Consider the following 15,241-nt stretch of genomic DNA (forward strand, 5'->3'; position numbering starts at 1 on the left):
GTATTGGGGGATGGAAATTGTGGATTTAGAGCGACAACTATATGTATGGGTCATCATCAGGAGACATGGCGTCAAATTCGAATGGATTTATTGGGAGAGTTATATGTGCATGATACAACATACGAGCATATGTTTAACAAAGAAGGCGCACAAGCAATTTAGTATGCACTGAATTACTTTAAGGAGGGATTTGCACCTGAAGTACATTGGATGGAAATGTTATTCATGGGGTTACTCATTGCTTCAAGGTATAATGTAGTTTTTTTAAGCAACAACGAAAAGGCAACATTTTTACCACTTTTTAGTAGCCCACCAAATTCGCAACCGCATGATATTTGGGTAATTGCACTTGTCAATGGTAACCATTTTGTAAGATTCGTACTTCAAGGAGATTTTCCGATACCTCCTACTCATCCACTATGGTCTAGCAACACATTCGACCGAGCATGGGAAACTCTTTTTTTGCATAGACAAAATGTGTACAATCAACTTAAATTTCCCAATCGTAGTTCAGGAGGTGTGAAAACTTGTATTAATATTGATGATTAGAAAAATGATATAATATTATCTATTGTTCCTTTTTAACCATTTCATCAAAAACATAATTTCACTTTGTTGTCAATTAGAGACTAGAACTCTATTATCATAAAAATATGAGTATCAAATACCATAATGTAAATTAATTTACATGTTTGTGTACTCCGTGACTTGGGCCAACATTTGGTGATGACTTTTACACTTCAGAAATATAGATATACACACATTTTGCACATAGTATAGTACACTCTACAATTTGTACAAATCAAAATCTCTTTATAAATCATTTGGTTTCATATATACTTGGTGGTCCAGCATCTATATATCTTTTGAAGGAGGGGTGCAAGTAATAGAATATAAAATATAAAAATATCCGGATTTTTTAATGGAAAATAAAATATAAAAATAGAATTTAAAAGTATAGGAGATCCCTAATATCGTAATTCACATCCCTTTCTTCTACCCACGTACTTTTAAATCCCTGAATCTATATCCGGCCACCACTCCCTCGTTTAGACACCAATTAAGAGGTAAGTCGGTTACAACGGCTTGGTAACAAAGCAGTTATTTCTGGTCTAAATCATTTGATAATATAAAGGTTGGAAAATAATTTGCTATCCTCTCTCTCTCTCACACACACACACATATTCATTGACAGGAGATGTCTAATCGTGTCGTTTTCTGAACAGGTCGTGTCGGAGGTGTTATGCCAGCTCTAATCCGCAAAATATTAATTTGATAATCGAAGAGAGAAAGAAATCAAGCAGAGGGAGAGAAACTGAAATTGAAATTTGAAATCAAGAAATATAAGAGAAAGGAGATGTCGTCATCATCATCGTCGGTGCAGGAGTATCTAGAGAAACACATGCTTTCACGTAAAATAGAAGATGCCGTGAATGCTGCTGTTAGGGCTAAAACTCCTGATCCAGTTCTCTTCATTGTATCTCTCTTCCTTCCTTGCTTGCTTGTTTTTTATTTTCTTTATTATTATTATACTAATAATTAGTAATCTAAATTAACCGATTTCAGTCACACCAAACATTTTCAACAAAATTTGGTTGGATTCCCCAATTCTGGTATTCCTTAATGAACTCTTAATCCCTTTAGTCTTAGTTTGCCTAATGCAATGAACCATAAATTTTGGACTTGTAATTTCACTTGTGGATATTCTCTTATTCCTCTCCTGCAGATGTAGTACACTGAAGCACTAAGTATTAGCCTCCCTACTACATTAGCCACGGCATTACTTATCAGCCATGAACCTAACAAAGTAAAGTAACTCCCAATGCCGTCTTCCATGGGTTTTGGGTCCCAATACTTTCTTCGACTGTGTATGCGGAGGTTGAGATGTAGACAACCTTACCCCTACTAAAGGTAGAAAAGGACCTCCAGCCTTGCTAGGCATGAGGAAAGAACCCATGACCTCTGTCTCTAGAAGCAAGGGTTCCAACCACTGATCCAACCCAGTTGGTTTTAGCCATGAACCTAACAATATCCCTTAAATCTCCCTGTATCCCCTTAACAGACCATTTCTGAAACATGTCTTCCCAAACTTCTTTAGAAAATCTGCATTGGAAGAACAAGTGGCTATGGGAATCAGCACACTCCTTACACAAGGAGCATTTCATAGTAGTGTCATTACTTCATGCCATTACCCTATCTTGAGCCTGTAATTTGCCATGTATGGCCATCCATAGAATGAACATGTGGCTAGGCACACCTTATGAGTACCAAACAACTTTACTCCGATGTACACCAGAACCAACAATCCTGAGATCCTTCCATACTTTAGTAACGGTAAACTCAACCTCATTCCCATCATTCTTCTTCTAAACCACTTATCATTCCTTTCAGTATTGACAGGAGCTGGTATGTCATTGAGAGCCGGATACTGAGTGATCCACTCATGTGGCCACATCCATCTACCATTATCCATCATGTTATTAACAGTCATTGCAGGGTCAAAACCAGCCTCAAACATTTTTCTTCGACTAATAAATCTGCAGAGTGGTCCTTTACTATTCCACCAGTCATACCAGATACATGTATTCCTTCCATTTCCCACCTGATGCCAAATATGAGGCCTCACTTTCTCTCTAAGCTCAAGTAAGGTCTTCCACATCCAGCTATCCCTTAATAGTACTTACCCATTTAACCCACAAAGCTATCCCTTAATAGTAATTACCCATTTAACCCACAAAGCTATCCCTTAATAGTACTTACCCAGTTAACCCACAAACTATCCTTCTTACTAGCAATATTCCAAATGTGTTTAGCCAGCGGAGCCTCATTCTAGTCACTTACGCTTTTTATTCCCAGACCCCCTTCTGTTTTAGGCTGGCAAACTGTTTTCCATGCAATTTTAGCCTTATCTCTAGATAATTCTCCCTGACCCCATAAGAATCCTTTGAATATTTGCTCTATTTCATGCACAATATGCTTAGGAATAAGAAAAATAGAGGTCCAAAACACCTTCATAGAGGGTAAGACTAAAGCAATTAATTGCATTCTTCCTGCATAAGACAGGAACTTATTCTTCCAATTCCCCACTCTCGCCTTAACTTATTCTGTCGTAAACTTGATTTTTAAATAAAATAAATATTGGTGTTAGGAAATTTTAATAATAATAATAATAATAATAACAATTATATATAATTTGATGTGAATGCAGTCAAATCATATGAAGAAAGGGGTTCAATCTGTAATAACAAAAGTGAAAGCTAGGCAGATACTTGATAGCAGAGGGATTCCAACTGTCGAAGTTGATTTGTACACTAATAAAGGAATGTTTCGTGCTTCCGCTCCGAGCGCTGCCCCCTCTGGACTGTACGTTTTTTGTTCTGATCTCGTCTTCGTCCATTTTATTAAGTTTCTTCTATCTTTATGACTATGAATCAATTGTACATTGATTTAATGATGAAAGGTATGAGGCTATCGAGTTACGTGATGGTGACAAAGGGACATATCTGGGTAATGGTGTTACTAGAGCCGTTAGAAATATAAATGATAAGATATCTGAAGCTATTATTGGCATGGATCCTACCCTTCAAAATCAAATTGATCAGGCCATGATTGACTTGGACAAGACTGAGAAGAAGGTTTTTTTTTTTTTTTTTTCATAATTCTGTTTCTCTACTAGAATTTTCTTTTCCCATTCATGTATTCTCATTTTTAATATTATAATTCAGGGTGAACTCGGTGGAAATGCAATTTTAGCTGTTTCTATTGCTGCTTGCAAAGCTGGTGCTGCCGAGAAGGAGGTATATCACGCACTGTACATGCATACTCCATGTCTTTGTCTTGTATATTCATATCATATTTATCCCCCACCCTAAAATTATAATCAGGGATTGTACGTTTGCAGGTTCCACTTTACAAACATATTGCTGATCTTTCTGGCAAAGGAACCAATGTTCTTCTTCCTGTCCCTGCCTTCACTTTAATAAGTGGTGGCAAACATGCTGCCAACAATTTGGCTATAAGAGTAGGCCTCCCACTCTCACCTGTTTCTTTTTGTTTCTTTCTATTACAATACATTCTCATCGTGCCACATACATCTTGGTTTCTAGTGTCTTCAATTAGATGACATCAATATCTACACGTATAACAACCTACCTACCAACATATAAAAGATTTGCTCTGTTTTTTTATGTATTAATTTAGGACATATTGATTCTTCCAATCGGAGCAAGGAGGTTTGAAGAGGCAATGCAGATGGGATCTGAGACGTATCATCACTTGAAGGTGATTAATTACATGGATGTCTTATATCATATATGGTAACTTTAGGACTTTATTGTTTATCTGTGCTCATTTTATAAGCAGGCTGTTATTACCGAGAAATATGGTGCACATCAATGCAATGTTGGTGAAGATGGCGGTTTTGCTCCTGACATATCAAGGCATAGTCTTTCATCATTTTGGTGTGATCCTCTGAAAGTTCTATCTGTAAAGTTGTTGCTATGATTTTGCAGCTGTAGAGAAGCACTTGAGCTTGTTAAGGAGGCCATAGACAGAACAGGGTATAACGATAAAATTAAGATTGCGATGGATGTTGCTGCTACTGATTTTTGCATAGGTAATGTTTACTGCTTTAGCTAATTGTAAGCCTCGTCTAGTGCAATATTAAACATTTTACATGTATTAATAACAGCTTTCTTGTAGTATATTTTTGTTCCTTCATTGCAATTTACTTGCATCATTTTTTTGTCGACCGATAAAGATATAACTCAACTTTATAGTAAGTTGCTGTCTATGCATGATTATTTTTGCTTTTAAGAACTTGACATATATTGTTTACCTTGTGTCAGGTACAAAGTATGATTTAGATTACAAATCTCCTAATAGGTCTGGACAAAACTTCAAGTCAGGAGAAGATATGGTTGAGATGTATAAAGAACTATGTAATGGTATATGACTGACTATTTGAAGATAGGTTTGCCACTTTGTGTTGATACCTGATGAAAGTACATGTCTTTTTATAAATATGCTTAATTATCTTACTTTTGGTGGTGTTAGACTATCCTATTGTGTCGATTGAAGATCCATTTGATATGGAGGACTGGGAACAAGTCAAATACTTTTCTGGGCTTGGAATCTGCCAGGTTTGTTCACATTTTGTTTTCATGTTGGCTCTAATCTTGTTGGTCTGTGCCGGTCTTGGTTGCTTATGCCTTGTGTAATCGTTAGATTGACATGGATGCGAATCATTATTAATATCAAACCCATGTATGTATGTATAGTTGTATACTATGATAGGATGTTTTGTTTACATGGAAAGACCATACATATTCGCATCTGTGCGCGCTTACTTATTTATGATCAAACTAGGTTTTTTATTTCTACAAATTAGTTTGTTGTGGGAAGATTAACGCATACATTAATGTGAGCTGGTCCAGTGACCCTTACTTTAAGGTTTAATTAACTACTCAATTTTTGCTAACCGAGTGCTTAAGAAGCTTAATTAAGTTTTGTGTGCCCTTTTTCATCTTTTTATGTTTATTAATTCTCTTTTTATTTATTTTTATATTCCTATGCCGGAATGACATCCTAATCTTTTGTAGGTTGTGGGAGATGGCTTGCTCATGTCAAATTCCAAGCGTATTGAAAGAGCCATCCATGAACATGCTTGTAATGCCCTTCTTCTTAAGGTAGATGCTGATCTAAAAAAGTTTTCTAAAGAATTTGCTATAACATTCATTTCCTTGTACTTTTAAAGCAATTGCTCTAAAAAGGTTGAATCTTTGGTTGAAGCTTTACTTATTGAGTAATTGCATGCATATGAACAAATGTGATCCAAGATAGTGTTAGCAAGGTCAGGATAATTTGGAAAATTAAATAAGGAATTATATTTTTTGGGTTTTGCACCAAAAAATGGTAGATCTCTTGAGAATGGCTCCCAAGATAGTTAACTGTGTCTAATCTAAGGGTGATTGTTTTTATTTATTCATCTTACATTCTTATCACACTTAAGGATCACATCTCTCTCTCTCTCTCTCTCTCTATATATATATATATATATTAAGAGGGACAATCAAATAAGAACAACCTTAAAATAAGAACACGGTGAGAACACTTAAAAACTACATTTTGATGCACTAAAAGTCCATAAAACTATCATAGTGTATAACTAATTATCATTATTTAAGTGTTTAACAACACATTGGTTTGTCAAAATCGAGAAAATCATGTTTTTTGTTTTGTACATCCATCTTGGATGCATATTCATCAAAATGATGCATCCAACAAAAACGTGATTTTTTCGATTTTGACGGATCAATGTGTTGTTAAACACTTAAATAATGATAATTAGTTATGCACTATGTTAGTTTTATGGACTTTTAATGCATCAAAATGATGTTTTTAAGTGTTCTCACCGTTCTTATTTTAAGAGTGTTCTTACCGAAGTGTTACCCTATATATTAAGACTTCTATATATATATTAAGAGTAAGAATTATGATAGATGTTTTCTAAATGACTTAAGTGCTTAGAAATGTTGTAAACTACAACCTAAAGTCTATAGTATGTATATAGCTTTAAATGCATCTATTCTTTCCATACAACAATTATCAAATATTATATATGTATCCGGTTGGGTTGGACGTGGAATCCATATAAGCTGCCACGTCTAATGTCACGTTCTGAGTTTGCATGGTTTTGTTTGGTCTTATTCATAGAATAGCAATATTTAAAAGTGGGTACTCACAAGTCTTGTTTTAAGTTAGATGCATGCTTTAGATTTCAGGCTATAGTTATATAAATTTCTGCCAATGTGGGATTAGCCCACTTGGTAGACTCTTGCCTCTTAAGACCAAGGTTCAAATCTTATCATGGGGTATTCTAGGACTATTTAGGCATTTAATTGTAAAGTTTCTGTTCAAAAAAAAAAGAAGTTATATATATATATATAGGGGCAGGTTATTCCCTATATAGGGGCAGGTTATTTAGAGTCCACCTTATTTAGAGTCCAAAAAGGGTCCATATAACTTACACATGTGTAAGTTAACTTACACATGTGTAAGAGCGTCCATCTTCTCCGGTGACTTTTCCGGCGAGAATCAGGTTCGTTACATATGTGTAAGTCGTGGTGGCGGTGGTCGCCGTCGCCGGAAAATCATGGTGGTGGTCGGAGATGATGGTGGTGGTGGTAGGAGGTGGTTGGAATTTCAGGAGATGAAAGAAAATCAATGGACCCTTTTTGGACTCTAAATAAGGTGGACTCTTGACTTTTCCATTATAACAGTTATCCCAGTGATATAATAGCAAAAAATGATACGTATCGGTAACAACACTTATCTTAAATTTTATCTTGATAATTATTGATAGAAATTATATGTTTTTATGATGTTGTGACACACCTCGTTAATCTGTTTAAGATGTGATGGAGGATATCCTTCTATTTGGTATTTAGAGCATACACACCGATGATGTTAAAAATAAAGAAAAGATTTAAGCATCGTCTGCCAACAAAACATATATGTGTATATGTGGCATCTTTGCATCCATTATAGTATATGATAGTGCTGTCGTGGATTGCAGATAAACCAAATTGGGACAGTGACAGAAGCAATTGAAGTTGTGAAAATGGCAAAGGATGCACAATGGGGGGTTGTAATATCCCAAAGAAGTGGAGAAACCAATGATTCTTTCATTGCTGATCTCTCGGTTGGCCTTGCCACAGGTCAGATAAAAGCAGGCGCGCCTTGCCGAGGCGAACGATTAGCCAAATACAATCAGGTATGACTTGTATCTTATAGATTAATAATTTCTAGAGGTAGCCACATTGGTGGGTCGACGCGTTCGTGTTGGATTATATTTCAAAAAGGTTGATTATCTTGCTTTGGTCAAAACAGGTTGGGAGAACAACCACTTTTTATCCTTCTTATTTTAATATACAAATATGCTAATTTATCAAACGGGATATACAACCTGTTCGGCCCGTTTGTGCTGTTTCCTTTTTAGTTAAAAAGGTAATGTTTTTGACTAAGCCATTCAACCTGTTTGGGGTAAAGCATAAGCCAAATATGAAGAAAATTCATGTGTTCATCCCGTTAGATTCTTTAATTTGCTTCAGGATGCAGAACTAAAATAGTTAACTCATTAACCTTTTGTGCCAAAATGACTAATGGAATCCTTTTTATGTTTTCCCAAATATTGTTCAAATATTCTCTTTTTGCCAAATTTTATCTTTGGTGACCATATTGCCCGTTAATATATGTTGCAAATAGTTTGTTGAATAATCTCTTATTCCCCATATTTTGTAGTTGATCAACATATTCCACAAAAAGAAAAATAGTAAGGTCGCATGTATTTTAATGACAGTATGTGTGAAAAGAAGTTTGCCACCCAAAATGGTATTTTGTGTCGTTTACTCATTTCCGTTGATAGTAAGTCGGATTGACTAAGAATCAATTACCATAAATCCCGTTGCTACATGATGTTAAGAAAACTTAACAATTAGTGGGGAATATGCAAAACCTAGAAAGAGTTAACAAAATGAAAGGGCGCTTCAGAAAGATAAGACAATGTAAATCAGTAAATGTAATGTGATCTTTTAAAAAAAAAATTCGTGGAGGAAATTTGTAATATCCTTTGTATGTTATAATTGATTCTTTCACTCTTGAATATGAAGCTAAACTCACTCATTTGACTTCTTTCAGTTTTTTTTTTGGTGCGAATGAGTAATAGTCATTGGATTTTTTTATGCAGTTGATCAGAATCGAGGAAGAACTTGGTGATCAAGCTAGTTATGTTGGTGATGATTGGAGGCAGTCATGATCCCTCTTTTCCCAAAGAAAATGAAGCAAAGAGAAAGAAGTAAAAGAACCGCTAAATTATTATTCATTTACATAGAAAGCACTACCAATTTTGTAGAAATATTTGAGAGATGGATTGTAAGTGTGATTGTAACTTTGGAAACTAAACTATTGTTATGTCTCTCTAATGTATTTACCACATAAATTTTCTTACAGAGCTATGATTCCGAATCTTTTGAAATTACATTTTAGTTTCCAAAGTTAGGAGAAGTCTTGAATATGTGATTGTTGACAAATTACATTTTTCTGTTATAGATACCAGGTTGGTGGGATATCCTGCCACAAGAAAAAAATTGCAATGTGAGTGTTTCTTTGTGATTCAAATTGACACGCTACAAACTTTGGAAACTAAACTGTTCAATGTGTATACCAACACAAAAAGTAAAAAAAAAAGACCCAATGTTTAAGTTATGTAAAAATCTTATAATATGTTTACGTCATGTAATGAACTTTTAAATCCTAATTATTAGATGCATCTCATCAATAAAAAACTTAACTTACATGCAAGGTTGCAGAAGTCGCTAATCGCTCCCAGGTCGGTTGACAAGTGAGTTAGGAGTACTCGGGTGTATGCGGTGAGTATTCGGGGTGAAAGTGGTCAAGTCAGGGAGTACTCGGAGGAATCGGCCGACTCGACACTCTACCTTGTAGCGAGTACTTTACTCGGTGAGTTTTACAACAGTGCTTACATGTGACAGCTTATATGGTAGTCATACATATATCTGTGTACATCCAATAATCAGGATTTAAAATTTCATTACATTACATAGACATTTTACGAGATCATTATATAACATAGACATTTTATCATAGTTAGATACATCCATAGTTAATAATCTTATATTAATTTCAAAACAATCCATAATTAGTATTGAAAACTAAGCTCAACCCTAGAAAGAGAAAAGGAAAAAGGTAAAGTAACTTGGATGTTAGTACATATTTGGGAATATATTTATGTGGTTTTGTTTCAAGTGTCATAAAAAATCTGGGTACAAGTCAACGTTGTCCTCATCGATTCAGTAAAAAACAAAAATATCTGCTACAGTCGTACCCTACCTTAATCAAACCAAAATGGCGACAGTAATCAACCCATCCGCCGGACCAATCTTCATAGACGCAACCACGACGCAATCAGTCCTTCCGTACACATCCCTAATCAACCACCTCCAAACATCTATCCCCACCACCACCTCCGTCATCCAATCTCCGATCCGACACTCCCACCAAACATCCTCATCATCATCATCTAATATTACTAACAATCTTCTTTTGATGCCGGCATGGTCTGAATCTCCAACCACTTTCCCTTACATCGGTGTCAAGTTAGTTACCGTCCATCCCGATAATTCCGCTTTAAATTTACCTGGTGTTCATGCTAGCTATCTCATTTTTAACTCGGTTACTGGCCAACCTCTAGCTTCAATGGACGGAACCGAACTAACTGTCCGCCGAACGGCTTGTGTATCCGCTCTGGCGTCACATTATCTGTCCAATGTACATTCCAAAGTTTTGTTAATGGTTGGTGCAGGTTCCATGGCGCCACATTTGATTAAAGCCCATTTAACGATTAGGCCCGAAATCAATTATGTGATGATATGGAACCGAAATGTTGGGAGATGTGATAATTTGGTTGAAAATTTTGGAAAGGAAAGTGGAATGGATGGGGTACGGTTTGAGGTTTGTCAGGATTTAGAGTCTGGGGTTAGGATAGCGGATATAGTGAGCTGTGCTACGAATAGTGAGACGCCGTTGGTTATGGGGGAGTGGTTGAAGGCCGGGGCGCATTTGGATTTGGTTGGGTCGTATAAGCCGTCGATGAGGGAGTGTGATGATGAAGCTATGACGAGAGGGAGGGTTTTTGTTGATAATGAGCATGCTATGGTTGAGGCTGGGGAGTTGGTCGGGGCGTTTGAAAGAGGTGTGATGAAGACAGATGAGATTGAAGGTGATCTTGTGGAGTTGACTAAGGGGGAGAAAATTGGGAGGAGAGACGATAAGGAGATTACTCTGTTTGTATCGGTTGGGTCGGCGGTGGTTGATCTTTTGAGTGCTCAGTTGGCATATGAAACCGTTGCAGGCAAACCATAGACACTTCACATATACAAATGTTAGTTTACGCACTCACAGATATGCAACCATTTAAATAAGCAGGTGAATTTGTATGTCTACTTACAAACGCAATTGATTCCCCAAATTTAGTTATATACTTATATATATGTACTAGGGGGAGAGCTCAATCACACACTCGTTTCATGTTGTTGGCGTGATGTAATCGAGAAATATATGGATAGGTGAATAATAAAGAAAACAAAACTTTTCCAGCTGCAGTGGGTAGTTTGTTTCTTCTTTTGATTCTGTTTTGAATGAGAGTGCTTCATATTAAGCTATTAACTCTCCCTGCAGTTTATTTTTTCCGGTCTTGAGATACCAAAGATGATCCCATTAGTTATATACAAAACGAATGTAACAAGCTTGATATATTGTGTTTAAATACAACAATAATAAAGAGAGTCTTACACCAAAAGATGAAAATATTTTATCCTTGTTTTATTGTCGTAAACTTGTGTGCCTGCATCCAACCTGAAGTCAAGATACACATTAGGAGAAATTGTATGCATTTGAATACCCTTTTAGTGAATTCTGACCCACTTGACCCATTTTGTCTGTTTCATTAATAGCTAATTTGTTTTAGTGTTTCTATGTGACCCTTTAGAGATAACATATAACCCAAGTCAATCCGTTTTTGGTATATAGGTTAAATGTTCCGCCTTTGTTAAGACTCATTTTACCCAAAGGAAACTGTGAAGATTCTTTGAAGTAGATTTTGGAAACCATTCTGATGTATTCTGTATGATTTGCAGTCATAGCAGGAGATATGCATTCTTGTTCTTTTCATTTGTCATTTCTTCATTTTAAGAGTAACTTGACAATCTTGTTTTGAGGTCTTGTTCCTTCTTTATGTAGGTATCTAATCATATTTTCATATAAAACATCGCTCTTCCTGTGCTATTCATCATTTTAGTTGTTGCTTTGTTGTTAAATTATGCTCCACAAAATGGTTGTTTCAGGGGATATACGTGTGACATGGCTTCGACTTTAAACATTTTATTGTGAATTATTTTCCATCTGTATTATCAAAACCAAACTTTTTTTTTAAATTCTACGGAAATCTACATCCATTTAAATGATCTTGTATCCTTGAATTTTCTGCAAAAATAAGTGCTCGAGTCATTTTAATAACATTATTCAAGATCTTTCATACTTCATAATCTGAGTAGCTTTTTGACAGTGGTATCATCAGGAAAGGTGGAATGTTAAAAAGACATAGAGACACTATGGTAGACCACTTACAGATCTTCACTTTCACTGTGATATATACATAATTACATATGGGTTTTTTTCATCTTGAAGATGTAGTGATACTGTTAGCCAGACCCATTCCATATATCTTTGGGAGTCCATGTAATCCGCGATAATCGAAACAACAAATTAATGAGAGAATATAGCAAACATTATAAACATCAAACGAAACAGGAACTTTCACATTGAAATAGCCCGAAATGACAAGCGTACGTCAAGAGGAGTCTAATTTTCCAACCAACAGCTATATGTAGACCAAAACAAAATAACCCGTAGGCTTTAACAAATAGCGAAAAGCATCATAATGTTATTGAAACACATCACGGAATTAAAAAAATCACACACACACACACATGATCAAATCCTATTGGATGCCCCTAGCTAGAAATTTCAGTAACTTGTCTCTTGCACATTCACTACTTCACAATTAGCGATCTCAGCCACCTAAAGCAACCTGCAGTCATCATAACTGATCAATATTACGTCTTTATGATCAATGGGGTTGGTAAGGTCTTTGACCTTAGTAGGATCCATCTGGGTTCGATCTCACTTCCCACATATATGAGGGTGATTAATAGGGTTAGATTAATCTCGTAATTTTCTTTGGTGAATAATAATATTTAGAGGTACCGTCCTCTTCCATAAAAAAAAAACATCCTGTTTGTGTACATTTGTAAAAGGGTGGAGCTCTCATGTTAGAAGTTCGATTTTCTTGATGGTTATCTGTTGTTGGGCTTCAATGGCTAATCCAAACTATATGCTATTATGCTATACAAAGATCCAAAACAACCGTTGGGAATTAGGATAAATGACTTGATGAACGGAATGACATTGGAGGAAAAGATTGTTCAAAAGCCAAATAACTCAAATTGAACGATCAATTGCATCCAATGAGGTCATGAAGAAGCATCTGATAGGGAGTCTGTTGAGTGGAGGAGGAAGTGTTCCATCTAAGCAGGCAACTCCGGAGGCATGGCTCAACATGGTCAATGATTTTCCGATGGGCTCGTTATCGACCCATCTAGGAATCCCAATGATTTTCAGAATCGATGCTATCCATGGTCATAACAATGTTTACAAATCTACAATCTTCCTTCATAATGTTGGTCTTGGAGTTACCAAGGATGCTATTTTAGTATAAAAAAAAAAATTGGAGCTGCTACAGCACTTGAAGTTAGAGCCACTGGCATACAGTATGCTTTTGCACCTTGTATTGCAGTCTGTAGAGATCGCAGGTGGGGTCGTTGTTACGAAAGCTACAGTGAAGATCCTGAAATTGTTAACTATTGACCGAAATCATACCAGGTTTACAAGGACATATCCATGAGGGCTCAAAAAAGGGTAATCCCTTCGTCAACGGAACACAAAAAGTTGCATCCTGTGCTAAACACTATTCGGGATACACATGCCAGCATACAATGATGCCATTCTCAAGGGTGTAGCTACAATAATGACTTCCTACTCTAGCTGGAACGGGGTTATAAAGCACGCTAAGCGTAACCTTGTTACCAATTATCTTAAAAACAAACTCAAATTTAACGGTTTTGTCATATCAGATTGGCAAGCACCTGAGAGGATCACCACTCCACATGCTAATTACACATATTCCATTTTAGCTGGAATGAATGCTGGGATTGGCATGGTCAATATCCCAATTAACTACAGAGTTTATTGATGGTCTGAATTACTTGGTAAAAAATAATTTCATACCCATGAGTCGAGTAGATGATGCATTTCAGAAAAAGTTAAGGGTGAAGTTCACGATGGGTCTGTTTGAAACACCGTTGGCTGATTACAGCATGGGCAAGTACCTAGGATGTCAGGAACACAAAGACCTAGCAAGGCAAGCCATTGTTACTGAAAAACGGTAAATCGCTTGTGTTACTGAAAAACGGTAAATTGTCAGTGCAGCCATTTTTACCACTCCCTAAGAAAACATCAAAGATACTAGTAGCAGGATCACATGTTGACAGTATTGGTTATTAATGTGGCGGGTGGACAATTGAGTGTCAAGGACTTTCGGGAAACATCACCGCTGGTATCACAATCCTCTCTGCTGTCAAAAGTACCGTTCATCAAAACACTAAAGTAGTATACAATGAAAATCCCAACACAAGTTTTGTAAATTAAAACTCTTTTGACTATGCTATAGTTTGGGTAGGAGAGCCTCCATATGCCGAGACTTTTGGAGACAATTCAAACCTGACAATCTCCGAGTCGGCTCAAAGCACTATTAAAAATGTGTGTAGCTTTGTAAAATGTGTGGCGGTCCTAAAAACTGGGCGGCCAGTGGTGGTATAGCCATTTATTGACACCATAGATGCGATTGTAGCTGCTTGGCTGCCCGGAACTGAAGGCCTTGGTATCACAGATATCCTATTTGGTGACTATGGTTTCATAGGAAAGCTAGCTCGTACTTGGTTTAAGTATGTTGATCAGCAACCGATGTATGTTGGGGACCACATTATGACCCATTATACCCATTTGAGTTTGGAATAACAACAGCACACACTAAGACTACATAGATCATCATAGATGTATGGTGGTCTCACATCAAACTTGATAATCGTGTGAGTCTAGTGCTTAGATTTAGTATTTCTGTTTTCCATGGTAAGAAAATTTTTTTGAACAGCAGATCCATGGTAAGAAACTATACACATACACACACAAAAAAAAAAAAACAAAAAAAAACATGTATAGATATAGAAAACGTACCTGCAAAGGATTAGACCGGGAGAGAGAAAGAAAGAGTTTGGAGAGCTTTTTTAGGGTAACAGCGTCCCATTGATAGAAACTATCATGAAAGAAGAATTTGTACAACCTGATAAATAAAGGGACTCTGCATTTGTGATCGTAATAATGTCTCCCACACAAACCTGACATGTATTGTTAGCAATTGTAACCATAATAAATATCCGGATAATAAATAGACGCACCATAATTTGATTTATTAAAATTTATTTATGCTTTCATGATTCATTTAAGAAACGATCCATGCGATGGCTTTATATAGATAGATAGTAGATTT

General features: G+C 36.2%; 2 protein-coding genes and 1 pseudogene across 3 annotated transcripts; all 3 read left to right on the plus strand.

The window, feature by feature from the left end:
* The first annotated feature begins 964 nt into the window (after positions 1-964).
* Positions 965-9,008, plus strand: LOC122605224 (cytosolic enolase 3). 2 transcript variants are annotated; one of them, XM_043778132.1, is made up of 14 exons: positions 965-1,067; positions 1,227-1,477; positions 3,209-3,363; positions 3,461-3,635; positions 3,726-3,797; positions 3,902-4,021; positions 4,201-4,281; positions 4,363-4,439; positions 4,512-4,615; positions 4,848-4,946; positions 5,056-5,141; positions 5,601-5,687; positions 7,577-7,774; positions 8,747-9,008. In XM_043778132.1, exons 2-14 carry the CDS (start codon positions 1,358-1,360, stop codon positions 8,813-8,815), a joined length of 1,443 nt encoding a protein of 480 aa, XP_043634067.1. In that variant the 5' UTR covers positions 965-1,067; positions 1,227-1,357; the 3' UTR covers positions 8,816-9,008. The 2 variants fall into 2 exon arrangements, with proteins under 2 accessions (XP_043634067.1, XP_043634066.1); XM_043778131.1 differs by having other exon boundaries at positions 975-1,135.
* Positions 9,009-9,839: 831 nt separating this feature from the next.
* On the plus strand, positions 9,840-11,244 carry LOC122603994 (protein SAR DEFICIENT 4). The gene has a single exon (XM_043776872.1). It carries the CDS (start codon positions 9,925-9,927, stop codon positions 10,939-10,941), a length of 1,017 nt encoding a protein of 338 aa, XP_043632807.1. The 5' UTR covers positions 9,840-9,924; the 3' UTR covers positions 10,942-11,244.
* A 1,734-nt stretch (positions 11,245-12,978) lies between these two features.
* Positions 12,979-14,738, plus strand: LOC122604251 (annotated as a pseudogene).
* The last annotated feature ends 503 nt before the right edge of the window (positions 14,739-15,241 follow it).

This window comes from Erigeron canadensis, chromosome 6, assembly GCF_010389155.1.
Source record: "Erigeron canadensis isolate Cc75 chromosome 6, C_canadensis_v1, whole genome shotgun sequence".
NCBI classification, from domain to species: domain Eukaryota; kingdom Viridiplantae; phylum Streptophyta; class Magnoliopsida; order Asterales; family Asteraceae; genus Erigeron; species Erigeron canadensis.

Coding starts and splice junctions, on each gene's coding strand:
- LOC122605224 (XM_043778132.1), top strand. CDS start 1,358: ATGTCGTCATCATCATCGTCGGTGCAGGAGTATCTAGAGAAACACATG. Junction 3,364..3,460: donor AGCGCTGCCCCCTCTGGACT/GTACGTTTTTTG, acceptor TAATGATGAAAG/GTATGAGGCTATCGAGTTAC. Junction 3,636..3,725: donor TGGACAAGACTGAGAAGAAG/GTTTTTTTTTTT, acceptor ATTATAATTCAG/GGTGAACTCGGTGGAAATGC.
- LOC122603994 (XM_043776872.1), top strand. CDS start 9,925: ATGGCGACAGTAATCAACCCATCCGCCGGACCAATCTTCATAGACGCA.